The sequence below is a fragment of the Colletotrichum siamense genome, assembly GCF_013390195.1.
Source record: "Colletotrichum siamense strain Cg363 chromosome Unknown KSG_Cg363_contig08, whole genome shotgun sequence".
Taxonomy (NCBI): domain Eukaryota; kingdom Fungi; phylum Ascomycota; class Sordariomycetes; order Glomerellales; family Glomerellaceae; genus Colletotrichum; species Colletotrichum siamense.
Genome location: NW_023501021.1, coordinates 3816199 through 3827950, shown reverse-complemented (window position 1 = coordinate 3827950; position 11752 = coordinate 3816199). Strand labels below are relative to the sequence as shown.

At 57.0% G+C, this 11752-nt stretch overlaps 8 protein-coding genes across 8 annotated transcripts; 4 read left to right on the top strand and 4 right to left on the bottom strand.

Annotated features, from left to right (window-relative positions):
- Positions 1-269: 269 nt before the first annotated feature.
- Positions 270-537, bottom strand: CGCS363_v012521 (putative protein transport protein Sec61 subunit gamma; the record flags this gene model as incomplete). Its single annotated transcript, XM_036644370.1, has 2 exons — positions 270-397; positions 453-537. 2 exons carry the CDS (start codon positions 535-537, stop codon positions 270-272), a joined length of 213 nt encoding a protein of 70 aa, XP_036490590.1.
- Positions 538-1991: 1454 nt separating this feature from the next.
- Positions 1992-3549, top strand: CGCS363_v012520 (uncharacterized protein; the record flags this gene model as incomplete). Its single annotated transcript, XM_036644369.1, has 3 exons — positions 1992-2374; positions 2426-2994; positions 3440-3549. The coding sequence occupies 3 exons, from the start codon at positions 1992-1994 to the stop codon at positions 3547-3549; spliced, it is 1062 nt and encodes a 353-aa protein (XP_036490477.1).
- Positions 3550-3886: 337 nt separating this feature from the next.
- On the bottom strand, positions 3887-5064 carry set11 (Ribosomal lysine N-methyltransferase set11; the record flags this gene model as incomplete). Its single annotated transcript, XM_036644368.1, has 2 exons — positions 3887-4891; positions 4945-5064. The coding sequence occupies 2 exons, from the start codon at positions 5062-5064 to the stop codon at positions 3887-3889; spliced, it is 1125 nt and encodes a 374-aa protein (XP_036490983.1).
- A 772-nt stretch (positions 5065-5836) lies between these two features.
- CGCS363_v012518 (Ubiquinone biosynthesis protein coq4) lies at positions 5837-6694 on the top strand (the record flags this gene model as incomplete). The annotated part of the gene is made up of 1 exon (XM_036644367.1): positions 5837-6694. The coding sequence occupies one exon, from the start codon at positions 5837-5839 to the stop codon at positions 6692-6694; it is 858 nt and encodes a 285-aa protein (XP_036490984.1).
- Positions 6695-6936: 242 nt separating this feature from the next.
- Positions 6937-7500, bottom strand: CGCS363_v012517 (Uncharacterized protein; the record flags this gene model as incomplete). The annotated part of the gene is made up of 3 exons (XM_036644366.1): positions 6937-7219; positions 7298-7401; positions 7477-7500. The coding sequence occupies 3 exons, from the start codon at positions 7498-7500 to the stop codon at positions 6937-6939; spliced, it is 411 nt and encodes a 136-aa protein (XP_036490985.1).
- A 305-nt stretch (positions 7501-7805) lies between these two features.
- CGCS363_v012516 (putative 2-dehydropantoate 2-reductase) lies at positions 7806-9074 on the bottom strand (the record flags this gene model as incomplete). The annotated part of the gene is made up of 1 exon (XM_036644365.1): positions 7806-9074. One exon carries the CDS (start codon positions 9072-9074, stop codon positions 7806-7808), a length of 1269 nt encoding a protein of 422 aa, XP_036490986.1.
- A 672-nt stretch (positions 9075-9746) lies between these two features.
- On the top strand, positions 9747-10385 carry CGCS363_v012515 (Exosome complex protein; the record flags this gene model as incomplete). Its single annotated transcript, XM_036644364.1, has 3 exons — positions 9747-9924; positions 9974-10146; positions 10197-10385. 3 exons carry the CDS (start codon positions 9747-9749, stop codon positions 10383-10385), a joined length of 540 nt encoding a protein of 179 aa, XP_036490987.1.
- A 618-nt stretch (positions 10386-11003) lies between these two features.
- Positions 11004-11565, top strand: MIX17 (Mitochondrial intermembrane space cysteine motif-containing protein MIX17; the record flags this gene model as incomplete). Its single annotated transcript, XM_036644363.1, has 2 exons — positions 11004-11200; positions 11310-11565. The coding sequence occupies 2 exons, from the start codon at positions 11004-11006 to the stop codon at positions 11563-11565; spliced, it is 453 nt and encodes a 150-aa protein (XP_036491132.1).
- Between the last annotated feature and the right edge of the window lie 187 nt (positions 11566-11752).

Genomic DNA, 11752 nt, shown 5'->3' with positions numbered 1-11752 from the left:
ATTATTTGTACATCCTCCACAAATGTCAACCCCTCTTTTGGCAATGATACATGATCGATGAAGCCTCTGGGTCCGGGGTATCTCCTGACGCTGCATGCGTCTTCCGCCTCTCGAAGTTGCTGTATTGCAATCTAGCCGTGCGATGCTTTTGAACCCCTTGCTATTCGTATAACGTGTTCATCTTGGCCGACAACAATTGTCGACGCGGTTTTGGTTTGAGAAGCTGGTCCGCTTTACTGGTGCCTCCGCTTGACGAAACGTTCCGCCGTTTATGCGCCTCCGACGAGGATGTTGTTGACGGGGATGTGGATCAACTTGACGATGTAGCCGACAGCGCCCATGATGAGGAAACCGACGCCAACAGCCTGGCAGAGCTTCAGGAACTCGACCTTGTCGGCTAGTGACACGTTAGCAATTGGCGCACGAGATGGCGACTGTGATGCGCTACATACGCTTGGTGCACCTCCTCATGAACTGAACACCGTCCTGAGCGAACTCGGAGGGAACCTCAAGGATCTCCTTAACCTGGTCGGCCATTGTGGATAGAAGCGCGTGGGTATCGAGAAGTGAAGACGGGGTAAAGGTCGCAGTAGAATCCCAATGGGTCGCGATATAGAAGGGAAACCGTCGAATGGACTAAAGGAGGGCGCGACGTCGAGTGTTTAAGACGTGCAGGTCGGATGGGTGGAAGATTCCAGAGGTCGATGGCGAAGGGAGATGTGTTAAATTGAGAGAGAGCACGCGCTGTCACCAAGGGTCCCAAAATTTCGGGCTAAGCTCCCGCTATGGCAGGAAGCCAGATTGCCATAAAGGAGGCGTGGAGGAATGATGCGCCGGGCCCCGATGCACACGCCACGGGCTGCTTATCTAAGGTGTCGCAAGGTTGATGGCGCGAATGGAGCCTCCTTCAGTGGAGTGGTGCTCGTGAGCCCCTGGATTTCCCCCGCCAGTGGACAAGTGGAGTGCTGGACTGGGCCTGGTCCAGCCAAAGAGTCCCGCGTCTTCAGCACATGATAAGGTGCTTTAGCGACCGCGGTACGTACCGCCACTGCTAAGCACCTCAAAGCTGGACACGGGCTCCACTTGGGCATCCACCGGCGGCGTCTGTGCCTGCCGCAGCCTGGCAGCCGTGGCCCTTGCCTTGTTCCGCCTGGTTCAGGATGCGACCTCAGCTCTCTCAGGAGCTTCCCCCAGTTTTCTTCTCTTTCCAAACGCTCATCCGGCTTCCCTCCTCAACTGCATTTCTTCATCGCGTCAACACCAAGACGACCTTACCTCCATCTGCTGGCCGATACCAATCCAGCACACGTTATCAAACCCGACGCGTCGCTTTGACGCCCTTGAAATACCAGACCGAGTCGCCAGCGACGCACCTGCGGCTGCTGACCTCGCCCGGAAACCTTAACTGGCTTCCTAGATCCCTTACTAACCACCCCCGGCTGACAAGTTCGGCCGCACGTTGAGCGGGCAGGCACGCGCAAGGAGGCGACGGCCAAAAGGCGGTGGCAGAACGGGCAAACGGACTCTGGAATCTCGGGATCCTGTTTCCACCTCTCTCCCTCGTCCAACTTCTATCTTTTGCCTGTACCTAAGGCTTTCTGGGGCCGGAAAAACAAGGAAAGACAAATTATCACGCCTTCTGGGAAGACGGAAGACCGAGGCACAGAGCTTCGTCTTCAATTTTTACTTGGCTGAAAGAAAAGGGAGAGGACTCCTGGCTTGGGGCATTCAATCCAACCTCTTCCCATCCTGTCCTGTCTGCGGAACGAGGAGTGTACGTATCAGTTGTTCTCTGCTTCCATCCTGTTTTTTGCTCGAGTTCCATTTGGCTCAAGATTTCTTCTGGCAATGACCCTGTACCTGGCAGCGGCTGATGATCCCGTTCAAAGACTGCAGACGGTCCCTGTATCTTCGCAGACTAATAACAACCATTTTACAACCACAACCAAGCTCTCTACTTCAACTCACGGCTACCAGATACCACCGGCACCATGGCTGAAGAGGAATTCGAGATCGACATCTACGGCGACGCGCCCCAAGATAACCACGACGGCAACGCTGAGACCTACGATGGAGGTGCCACCAACGGACACGCCGACGATCACCACACGGAGCAGAAGCACGACAACCACGAAGAGTATCACGACCAGAACGAGCAGGACCAGCAGGACGCACCTGCCCCTCAGCAGGGCGTCAAGAGAAAGGGCGACGACCGGCCTGTCGACCCCGGTGCGACGACGGCCATCATGATTTCCGACCTCAACTGGTGGAACACCGATGATGACATCAGGGGATGGTGTAGAGAAGGCCACTGCGAAGACGAGCTGAAGGACATAACGTTTAGTGAGCACAAGGTCAACGGCAAGAGCAAAGGGTAGGTTGCAGAGGTCCTTTAGGGAGTGTCGGCTGGCTAACTCTCCCAAAGGCAAGTATACGTCGAGTTTACCACTCAACAAGCAGCAACAGCAGCCAAGCATGCGATTGAATCAACAGATGGTGTCAACGGTGTCCCGAAGAAGCATAACGTCACCTACTCGAACCCCAACGTCAACCCGTTCCGTACGCTGCCTAAGGATGCACCAAACCGCGCGGGTAAGGACCAGGGATCCTCTCGCGGCGGCTACAACAACCAAGGCTCTTCGATGGGCGGCGAGTTCCGCGGCGGCTACCGCGGCCGAGGAGGTTTTAACGGACCTCGCGGAGGTATGAACCAGGGCTTCAACCGCAACTTCTCAGGTGGCGGCGGCATGGGAGGCGGATTCAACAACAACATGGGTGGTGGCTTCAACAACGGCATGGGCGGAAACTTCGGCGGCGGCGGCGGCTTCAACCGGGGCGGCGGCTTCGGTGGAGGTATGCGCGGCGGTCCTGGAATGCGCGGCGGCCGTGGTGGCGGCATGAACAACCCGATGGGTGGTATGGGTATGGGACCGATGGGCGGTATGCCGATGGGAGGTATGCCCAACATGAACATGATGGGCGGCGGAATGCCTGGTACGACCCCCTTTCCCTGTGGATTTCCACTTCGTCCTTCACGTTCAATTGCTCTTCCCCCTGGCCAATCCCCTTTTCCATCTGAACCGAGCGTTTGGCCATTTTCGTTATTTTCTTCTTTCGCTCCCGGGCAATCCGTTCTCTCTGCGTCTCATCCCAATCCTTGGCAACCTACAAAACGGAAGCGTTCACCGGACGTAGCAGTGGAGGCGGCAGACCTGAGGAGCAAACGTGCAGCGGAAGTAATGGCGGAGTTGCCAGACCTGAGGAACCGACGTCTGGAAGACTGGCTGGCCAGAGCCTCTCCTGAGCCGTGACGGTCATGCCTTTTTCAGGCTCCGGGCAGCCTCCTGGACAAGCTCAAGCTTTCTTTAACCCTACTTCTGTTTTGCTTTTAGTTACAGTTATTTCGTCGGTGGAGAGCCGCACGCTAACGACAAAACAGGCTTCCATGGCATGCCCCAACAGTTCAACCCAGCATTCTTTGGAGGAAACCAGGGCGGAGGCAACGACTGGGGCAACCCTCACGGTGCAAAGAGACCTCGGCCGGAGTAGGGCTCCTGGAGAAAAGGCTCTTCGGCAACTCACCCACGCCCCACCTCGAATTAGTGTCTTGGACTTCAATGGGAGAGTTTCGACGAATAATGGAGTGTTGCTCGCGAACAGGTCACCAGTCCCAGCACATTGTACAGCTGGATAGAATGAGACCAATGCTGTCTGCTCGTTTGCTAAGTCACAGGATCGGATACAAAGTGTACTATTAGAATTTTGATTGCATGGGAAGAATGGTTTCCGGCAGCTCGGTCCTGGCGTTAGAGTTGTTTGAAGAAACCGCACCTTGTACACACATCCAGGCTGCGTTTGCTTATCAAAGTTACTGTATTCACATTTTTCATCTCGTCTTGAGTTTCTGTATCGTCGTGCGGACGAGCTCTTGTATCTGCCCCCACCGCATCACAAGCATCTCCCGCTGGAACTCCTCGCCCTCGTTCAGCTTACTTATCAGCTCAACCTTGCGGGAGATCTCCTCGTCATACGCCACAAGCACCTCTCTCAGAATCTCATCGACCTCGGCCTGCTCCCCTTCCCCGTCCTCGAACCCATCAACGAACCTCGCCCACGTCCTCGCCGGCAGCACCATACTCCTCAACGCAACCTGCGTCCGATAACACACCGTCTCCACATCGACCATCCACTTCCCCAGGAACCCCCTCTCCTCGAGCCTCTTCCTCTGCACGGCGCCTAACCTCGGAAGCAGCGCCTCGTCAAGACACGCCTCATCCCACTCGTTCTCCCCATCCCCCATCACGAAGCCGTACTCCACCAGCAAAAAGTCGTTGCTGTGCCGCCCGTAGCAGATGTGGATCTCCTCCCCGGGACTATAATCCCTGTCCGCGCGGATGGTGAAGGACTCGGTGTCGAAGGCGACGTTGCACCCGCGCGAGGCGTGGTTGAGCAGGTCGGCGACGGGCTGCAGGATCATGTGGTCGTCGCGGCTGCGCTTGGCCGTGCGCGGGGTGACGTGGTAGAAGGTGCGCGAGTTGACGAGCAGCCAGGCGTGGCGGTAGGCGGCGTAGTCCAGGTCCGGGAGGGCGGCGGCGGCGAGGGACCAGTGAGCCTCGAACTTTTCGGACTGTGCCGCGAGGAGGGCGGCCGCTGTCGGGGGCAGGTGGGCTGTGAGCGCGGCGGGCCAGGTGAGCGGGCAGGAGGAGAGGTCTGCGGGTGTTGGGAAGACGGCGGACCAGGTTTTGAAGGAGGGGGAGGTATCGAGGGCGATGTCGGCGGCGAGGAGGGCGTGGACGGCGGTGTCCTTTGGGAAGAGGCGGGAGATGGGTTTGGGGACTGTGGTAATTGTTTTCAGGCAGGGGATGGGCACGTCTAGGACGGCGTCGTCTTTCTGGGGGTTGTATTAGTGACGTTGCGGGCGAGGATGAGGGAGGGGAGGCTGACTTTGATGGGTGAGGTTGCGACGATGCCTATGCCGCGGCCGGGTAGAGCTTGAGGCCCGACGTTGCTTATTGTGATGCCTTGGGTCTTTGCCCAGGCTAAGAGGTTCTCGATGGCGTCCATGGTGAGTGGATGAGTGTTGAGATATAATTGGATCTTCTCCTGTCCGTCGTGTCCGTGATAGATGGTCCTCAACGGGATACCCTGGATTGAATAAAACACTCCGACAGTGAGGATAAATGCCCACCAAAGCCGCCAACTTTAATCGTGTAACTAAGCCTCTTAAACGGTCTGGATGAGTTCCAGTTACACCGGCCGGTCTCTGAAATGAGCGAAAACGGCAACCGTATATCAACACGAACAATGTTTCGGAGTCTCGTTCATAACATGGCTGACTGCTAAGATCAAAATCACAGCTCCGCAATCAAAACGGTGTTCCAGAATAGAGTCATTCAAGCTTGTAAGTTATGGATGGAGCGTTGAAAGAGACTCAAGCTCAAGATGAGACGGTCACCCGTCAAAAACCAGACTGGCCAATCATACCTCGCCTGCGGGGCCTCGCCGCCCCAGGAAAGCTTGCCAAATCCGAACTTTTGGCTTCTCGACGCAGTCTCGAATTTATCGGAAAATAGGTACCCTGGAATGCCACCCCCCATTTCAGGTCGGTGCTAAACCCCGCCGATGCCCCGACCTCTCGGCCCCTCTGCAGCGCCATTCGGGGGTACTTTGTGAGGTAATTGACATCGTCCGAGCTCCCAAAAGTTGCATTTCGTGATCGAACCACCACCACGCCGAGCTGAGCTCATAGCTCCAAAAAGCTCCAATCCCACCTTCTTGCCGTGAAACGCTTCCTCTGCGCACCATATTCTGTTTCAGTCACCTCCCACATCCAAAAATGAAAGCTCTTCGCACCCTTCCCCGCGCAAACGGCGCCCTCCCCGCCCTCTACGCCGCCACCACGACGACAACACCATCCTCCCGCCCCTTCTCCGTTCTCAACCGCCCGCCGCCAAACTACGAAGGCCACGTCCCCCTCAACCGCATCGAAAAGGCCTCCCTCGCAATCGGCGCCGGCATCTGGTCCCTGCTCTCCCCGTACCGCGCCGACCTCATCGCCGCCGTCGGCGAGGCCACTGCAACACCCTACTTCATCTACCGCCTCCGCGACGCCATGCTCGCCGACCCAACCGGCCGCCGCATCCTCCGCGACCGGCCGCGCATGACCTCCACCACCCTCAACCTCGATCGCCTGCGGCAGCTGCCGGACAACAGCGTTGGCCGCGCCTACGTCGCCTGGCTCGACGCCGAGGGCGTCAGCCCGGACACGCGCACGAGCGTGCGCTTCATCGACGACCCGGAGTGCGCGTACGTCATGCAGCGCTACCGCGAGTGCCACGACTTCTACCACGCGCTGACGGGCCTGCCGGTGGTGAGGGAGGGCGAGGTCGCGCTCAAGGCGTTCGAGTTCGCCAACACGCTGATCCCCATGACGGGCCTGGCGACGATGAGCTACGTCACGCTGAAGAAGGGGGAGCGCAGGCGGTTCAGGGAGATTTACGGGCCGTGGGCGGTCAGGAACGGGTTGAGGGCCAAGGAGGTTATTAATGTCTACTGGGAGGAGCAGATGGAGCGGGACGTGGACGAGTTGAGGGCTGAGCTAGGGATTGAGAGGCCGCCTAATATGAGGGCGATACGGAAGAAGGAGCGGGAGGAGAGGAAGAAGGCCATGGAGAAGGCGGCTGTGAGTCCGTAGCTTTCTCTCTCGGGAATCATGACGAGCATTGTATTTGTACTGTAGGTTAAAAATTGTAGTTTTCGCGGTGCACTGCAATAGTCGCAAACCAATCTGCGGTTGCAGCATGCTAATAACGCCATTCCATCGCCGGCACATTCATCTCGTGTGCGGCAAGTTGCATGGCAGATGCCTGACTTTTGTATGACGCCCCCGTCCGCAGCGAGAGCGGCGTGCCCGAAGAATCTCCTCACGCACCCCTCTCACAGATCCAGCAAGTCATCGTCATCGTCGTCCCATCCCTTCCTCCGGCTGACAACAATCTTCTCCTCCTCCTTGTTCTCCGCGACGGCAGCCAACAGCTCCTTGAGCTGCGCCTCGGTGACCTTGCTGCGTAGCTGCCCCGACTGCGCGAGCATGATGAGCCTGTTCTCGACGTCCTGCGCGCGCTGCTCCTTGACGAGGCGGATGCGGCCCAGCCGGTCCGCGGCCTCGGGGTGGAGGATCTGGTTGAGGATCTGCTGTCTCGCTTCGGCTTCTTGTTGTCTATGTCATGCGTCCGTAAAGTCAGCAAATCTCTTTGCGAAAGAAAGTGAAGGGGAATGAAATGACGAAATGACGTACTGCCTCTGCTCGGCCTGCTTCTGCTGGGAACCGCCGCCGCCGCCGCCGGAACCTCCTCCAGCACCGGCCTGCGCCTTGAGCTGCTCGAGGCGGGCCTTGCGAATCTGCGGCGCGCATGTGGTGTTAGCATTTATCTTGCCTCAACGCAACAGCAGCCGCGGAATCGGGGGTGCGCTCACCTGGTCAAGCTCGGAGTCATCCATTTTCCTGGGGAGTGATGCGTGGGTTGCGCCGGTGTTGATGTTTGGTTCAAGGAAACGCGGGGCCGCCCTGCCTGACGGCATTTTTTGGCGGGGTTACCTTGCTCAACTGGCGCCTTACAAATTTCACAGCCAATTTGCTTGGGGGTCGTGGGTGGTCTGACCGCCAGCTGACGCAGTGACATATCACTGGCAGGACATATCCAACATAGCGTTCTTCGTCAGATTAACAGAATTCGTCTCGTCTACTTCCAATCAAATCATACAAATCATGTCGCTATTAAAATGTCCAAATGCTAATGCCTGATCTACCGCCTTGAAGTCTCCTCTACATGAACATACGACTGAGTCTTTCTCCAGACGGTCTTATGCTTCGCCTTGACCATACTGACGGCCATTTTGTTCGCAGGCAGCTTCAGGCCCGCCATCTCACCCCTCTGGATGAAGAATCCATTCAGATAGTCGATGTCCGTAAGCGCGCCCCTCCGGATCTGCAATGCCATCCTGCTTGGTGCATCCTTCTTCCCCCAGAGTTGGCTCATGATCATCTTCTTCATGTACCCTCTCCGTAGCATGTTTTGCAGCTCCGGCGACCGCTTTACCTCCGGCATAATCGCCACCACATCCGCGATCTCTTCCAAAAGCTGGTCCATCAGCAAGTTGGCGTGGCGGTTTCTAGTCAGGTCCTTGTACGGCCTATCCAGAAGCACACAGATCGGCTCTGCGACAGCCGAGAACATCAGCGCCGGGATCTTGACCTTCATCCAGTTTTCGAGCTGCATCCCCTGGGCCTTGAGCAAGTCCGCCGTCGCGAACTTCTGCAGCATAGACTGCGTCCTAAGCCATGCCGTTTCCGAGAGGTATTCGTCCCTACCCTCCACGAGCGGTCGCACCCCCGTGAGTGATGTGGCGTAGTCTGGATGCATAACCCGCACCGACTTGGAATTCCTGTTATATGCGACTGGGCTGCTGAAGTGCCCGAGAACGATAGAGGGCCGCTTTTCCTCATCTTTGAAATACTTGTTATTCGCGGCCTCGGCAACTCCAAGCCCGTCTGACATGTAGCAGATGGCGGTCCGGTCGTCCACGCGGTGCCGGACCTTGCCCAGCGCCTCGAGTACCTGGCCAGGTCGTCCGCCCACGATAAGATTGCTGATATGGCCGTCGTCCTCGACAGATTCCGAACGCTCTGCAAACGCATGGTTGCGATCACTCCAGGGTGCTTTTTCCTTCCATTTAGAATCTCTGCTCACATTACCAGTGACGTTCACATAGCGTGTGTCCTTCGGTATATCGAGCGTCTGTACCGAGTCGTAAACACCGTGTAGCGCATGCGATATGAATTTTGTCTTTTCATCTGCCCCCAGAATATGTACCATCCTCGACGATGGCGGCGGCGGTGAGTCGTGCCCCATCATTACGGCAGGCACGTAGAACCTCGACAGAGAATCCGCCTTGAAGATGGCGTAGAGCTCCTTCTCGTGCTGCTCTGGTTGCAGACCCAAGACTTTATTAAACTTCTCCTTCGTCGCTTCTGGCACACCCAGTGTCGAGGAACCAGGTACCGTCGCCATCATCTCGTTGGGCGCCACCTTCCCGGGGGCAATGCCATGGGTTGGTCTCCCGAGGCCTAGTTTGTTCGAGGTGTCTGTCGAGACGCATCTGGCTCCCCGGCCGGCGCAAGTGCTACCTGCTTTCCATATCGACTGTGCTTTAGGTATCCGCGCGGAGAGCCGCGGTCTCGGAAGGCTTGCCAAAGTGACTGCCACGGTGACGGGTTGGTGGGTTCGGCGCATGCGCTGCGCGATGTTCGTCGGATTTGCAAGGTGAAAAAGAAGCGTGGTTCTTGCGTGTGCCACCAAGATATTTCGTCGTGTATGTCAAGGAGGCCCGGAGCGCGAGGGGCGGCCAATTCGTTATTTTAAGACCGAGGGTCGTTATCGGAGTTGGAAGGCGGCGAAGACTAATGACGGGGACATTAACCTCAAAAATTTGGCGCTCAACGTGGGAGCCGTCGATTCCCGGCTCGCAGGCCCGACCCACTGGCCCTGCAGGTACCCCAGTACCTCGTTAGATGCATGATCATCCTTCCATAACCGGATTTCTGAGTTTTCAACATCAATCTCATCGCGGTCTCAATCAGGGTGACATTCTGTATCAACGCGTCGCTGCTCACTCTTTCTTGGTGCTTCCTTTAACTCATCAGAAGAACACCGCCATCATTCAATCTGACACGACAAAATTTCAAGATGGCAATGAAGGATATGTCGAATGAGCTCGACAAGCTCGAGACTCACATTGACTCTCTCGAGGATGCTCTTAAGCCCCTAGTCTCCGACCTGCCTCAGATGTCCAGCGAGCTGCCCCTTCTCGACAAAGCGAAAATGTTCGCTCTTACCGCCTACGCCATCGAGTCCCTCCTCTTCTGTCAGTACGCCCCTCGTTTCTCCCAGCCCATCAACTAACCATCTCACAGCTTCCCTCCGCCTTCAAGGCGTCGACGCCAAGGATCACAATGTCATGACGGAATTGAAGCGCGTGCAGCAGTACTTTGGCAAGATCAAGCAGGTTGAGGAAGCACAGAACCCCGCCCAGCGGACTATGACTGTCAACACGGAAGCAGCGACGAGAATCCTCAAGGCGGATCTGGTGAGTTGTTCCCATCTCACGTGCTCGGCGAATCATACTGACAATACTAGGGCGACGACAAGGTTCTGAAGAAGAAACTGGAGGAGAAGCTGGCCGAGGAGCGTGCTAAGGCGCTTCTCAACTCCATGCAGAAGACAAAGAGACCAGCTCCAGACTCACCGTCAGCGAGCTCCTCCGGCCCAGAGAAGAAGCAGAGGAACTCAAGGAGAAAGAGCTCCGGCAAGAAGAACAAGTCTTGAGAGCAGGTTTATGATTGTTTGGCGAAATATGCAGCAAAGGAATTGCACTCGGTCGGACTGGATCCAGAATGTGACTCAGGGTCACGAGGGTTGCCTGCGTGGGAGACTGCTCTCCGGATCCTGCGGCTAAACAGGTGGCAAGCAGGCGGCCGCAACACGGACATACGAGCTTTAGTCTCGGCTTCAGGCAGAGGAAATCAGCACATTGCAATGGGAGAAGGAATCATTCACGCATCGGAATCAAAAGTTTATACCCTCAAATAGACACGGAATCACTTAATGAAATCACCAAAGACAGAACCGCATCTCAATGTACCCCTTTTTAGCGATATGCCCCTCTGAAGCATACCCACCAATCACAAGAAACAAAAGACCCTTCTCCACGCTCTGGACCACGACCGAATTCGCCCTCTGCTGATTGGCCACACCTCGCCACCCCCCGGCCGAAAGCCCAGAAAAAAAGCCGAGCTCCAAACCACCTTTCGCATACCCTTCCGGCGCATAACTTCTGCCGACTTCCCTCCCAATCCACGCCAAAAACTACATATCCCCAAGACATCAACAATCGTCGCCCGCCGCAAACGAACCACACAAACCACCACCACACACACATCCAAGATGCCTCGTCAACGCTCCGTCGGCCGCGCCCCCTCGCGCCCCACCGCCCCGGCCTCCAAGCCCGCTCCCACCCAAGCTCGCCCTGCCACCACGATGGCCGCTCCCCCTCAACACGCCGCTCCCCCCGCTGCTCCCCCGGCCGCCGCCGCCCCTTCTCAGGGCCCCGGTCTCTTTGGCCAGATGGCTAGCACCGCTGCGTACGTCCCGTCCCGTCCCTCGAGATCCTCCTCCCCAAACCTCGAAACTGGAACCTCACCCCGCCCCAAAGCCGCAAAGACCATGACAGAATGCTAACAACCCCTCCAGCGGTGTCGCCATCGGTTCCTCCGTCGGCCACGCCATCGGCGGCCTCTTCTCCGGCGGCTCCTCCGAGGCCCCCGCCCAGGCTCAGTCCGCCTCCCCCGTTGCCGAGTCCCAGACGACCTCCCAATGGGGCAACAACTGCGCCGGCGCCACCCAGCAGTTCACAAAGTGCATGGACGAGCAGAACGGCAACATGCAGATCTGCAACTGGTACCTCGAGCAGCTCAAGGCTTGCCAGGCTGCCGCTAGCCAGTACTAAGCTTCTTTTCCTGAGGTGCTGATTCGCAGTCCGCTGCGTTGGGGCGACTTGGACGATGCCGAGTTAACGTCGGATGTTTTTATGTACTTAATGTAACACAACGGAAATGGGAACCAAAATATCAACAAAGGAGCGTATGGGCTCAAGGCCTGCTCCATTGGGGTTGATTCATCACGGGCATTTTGCA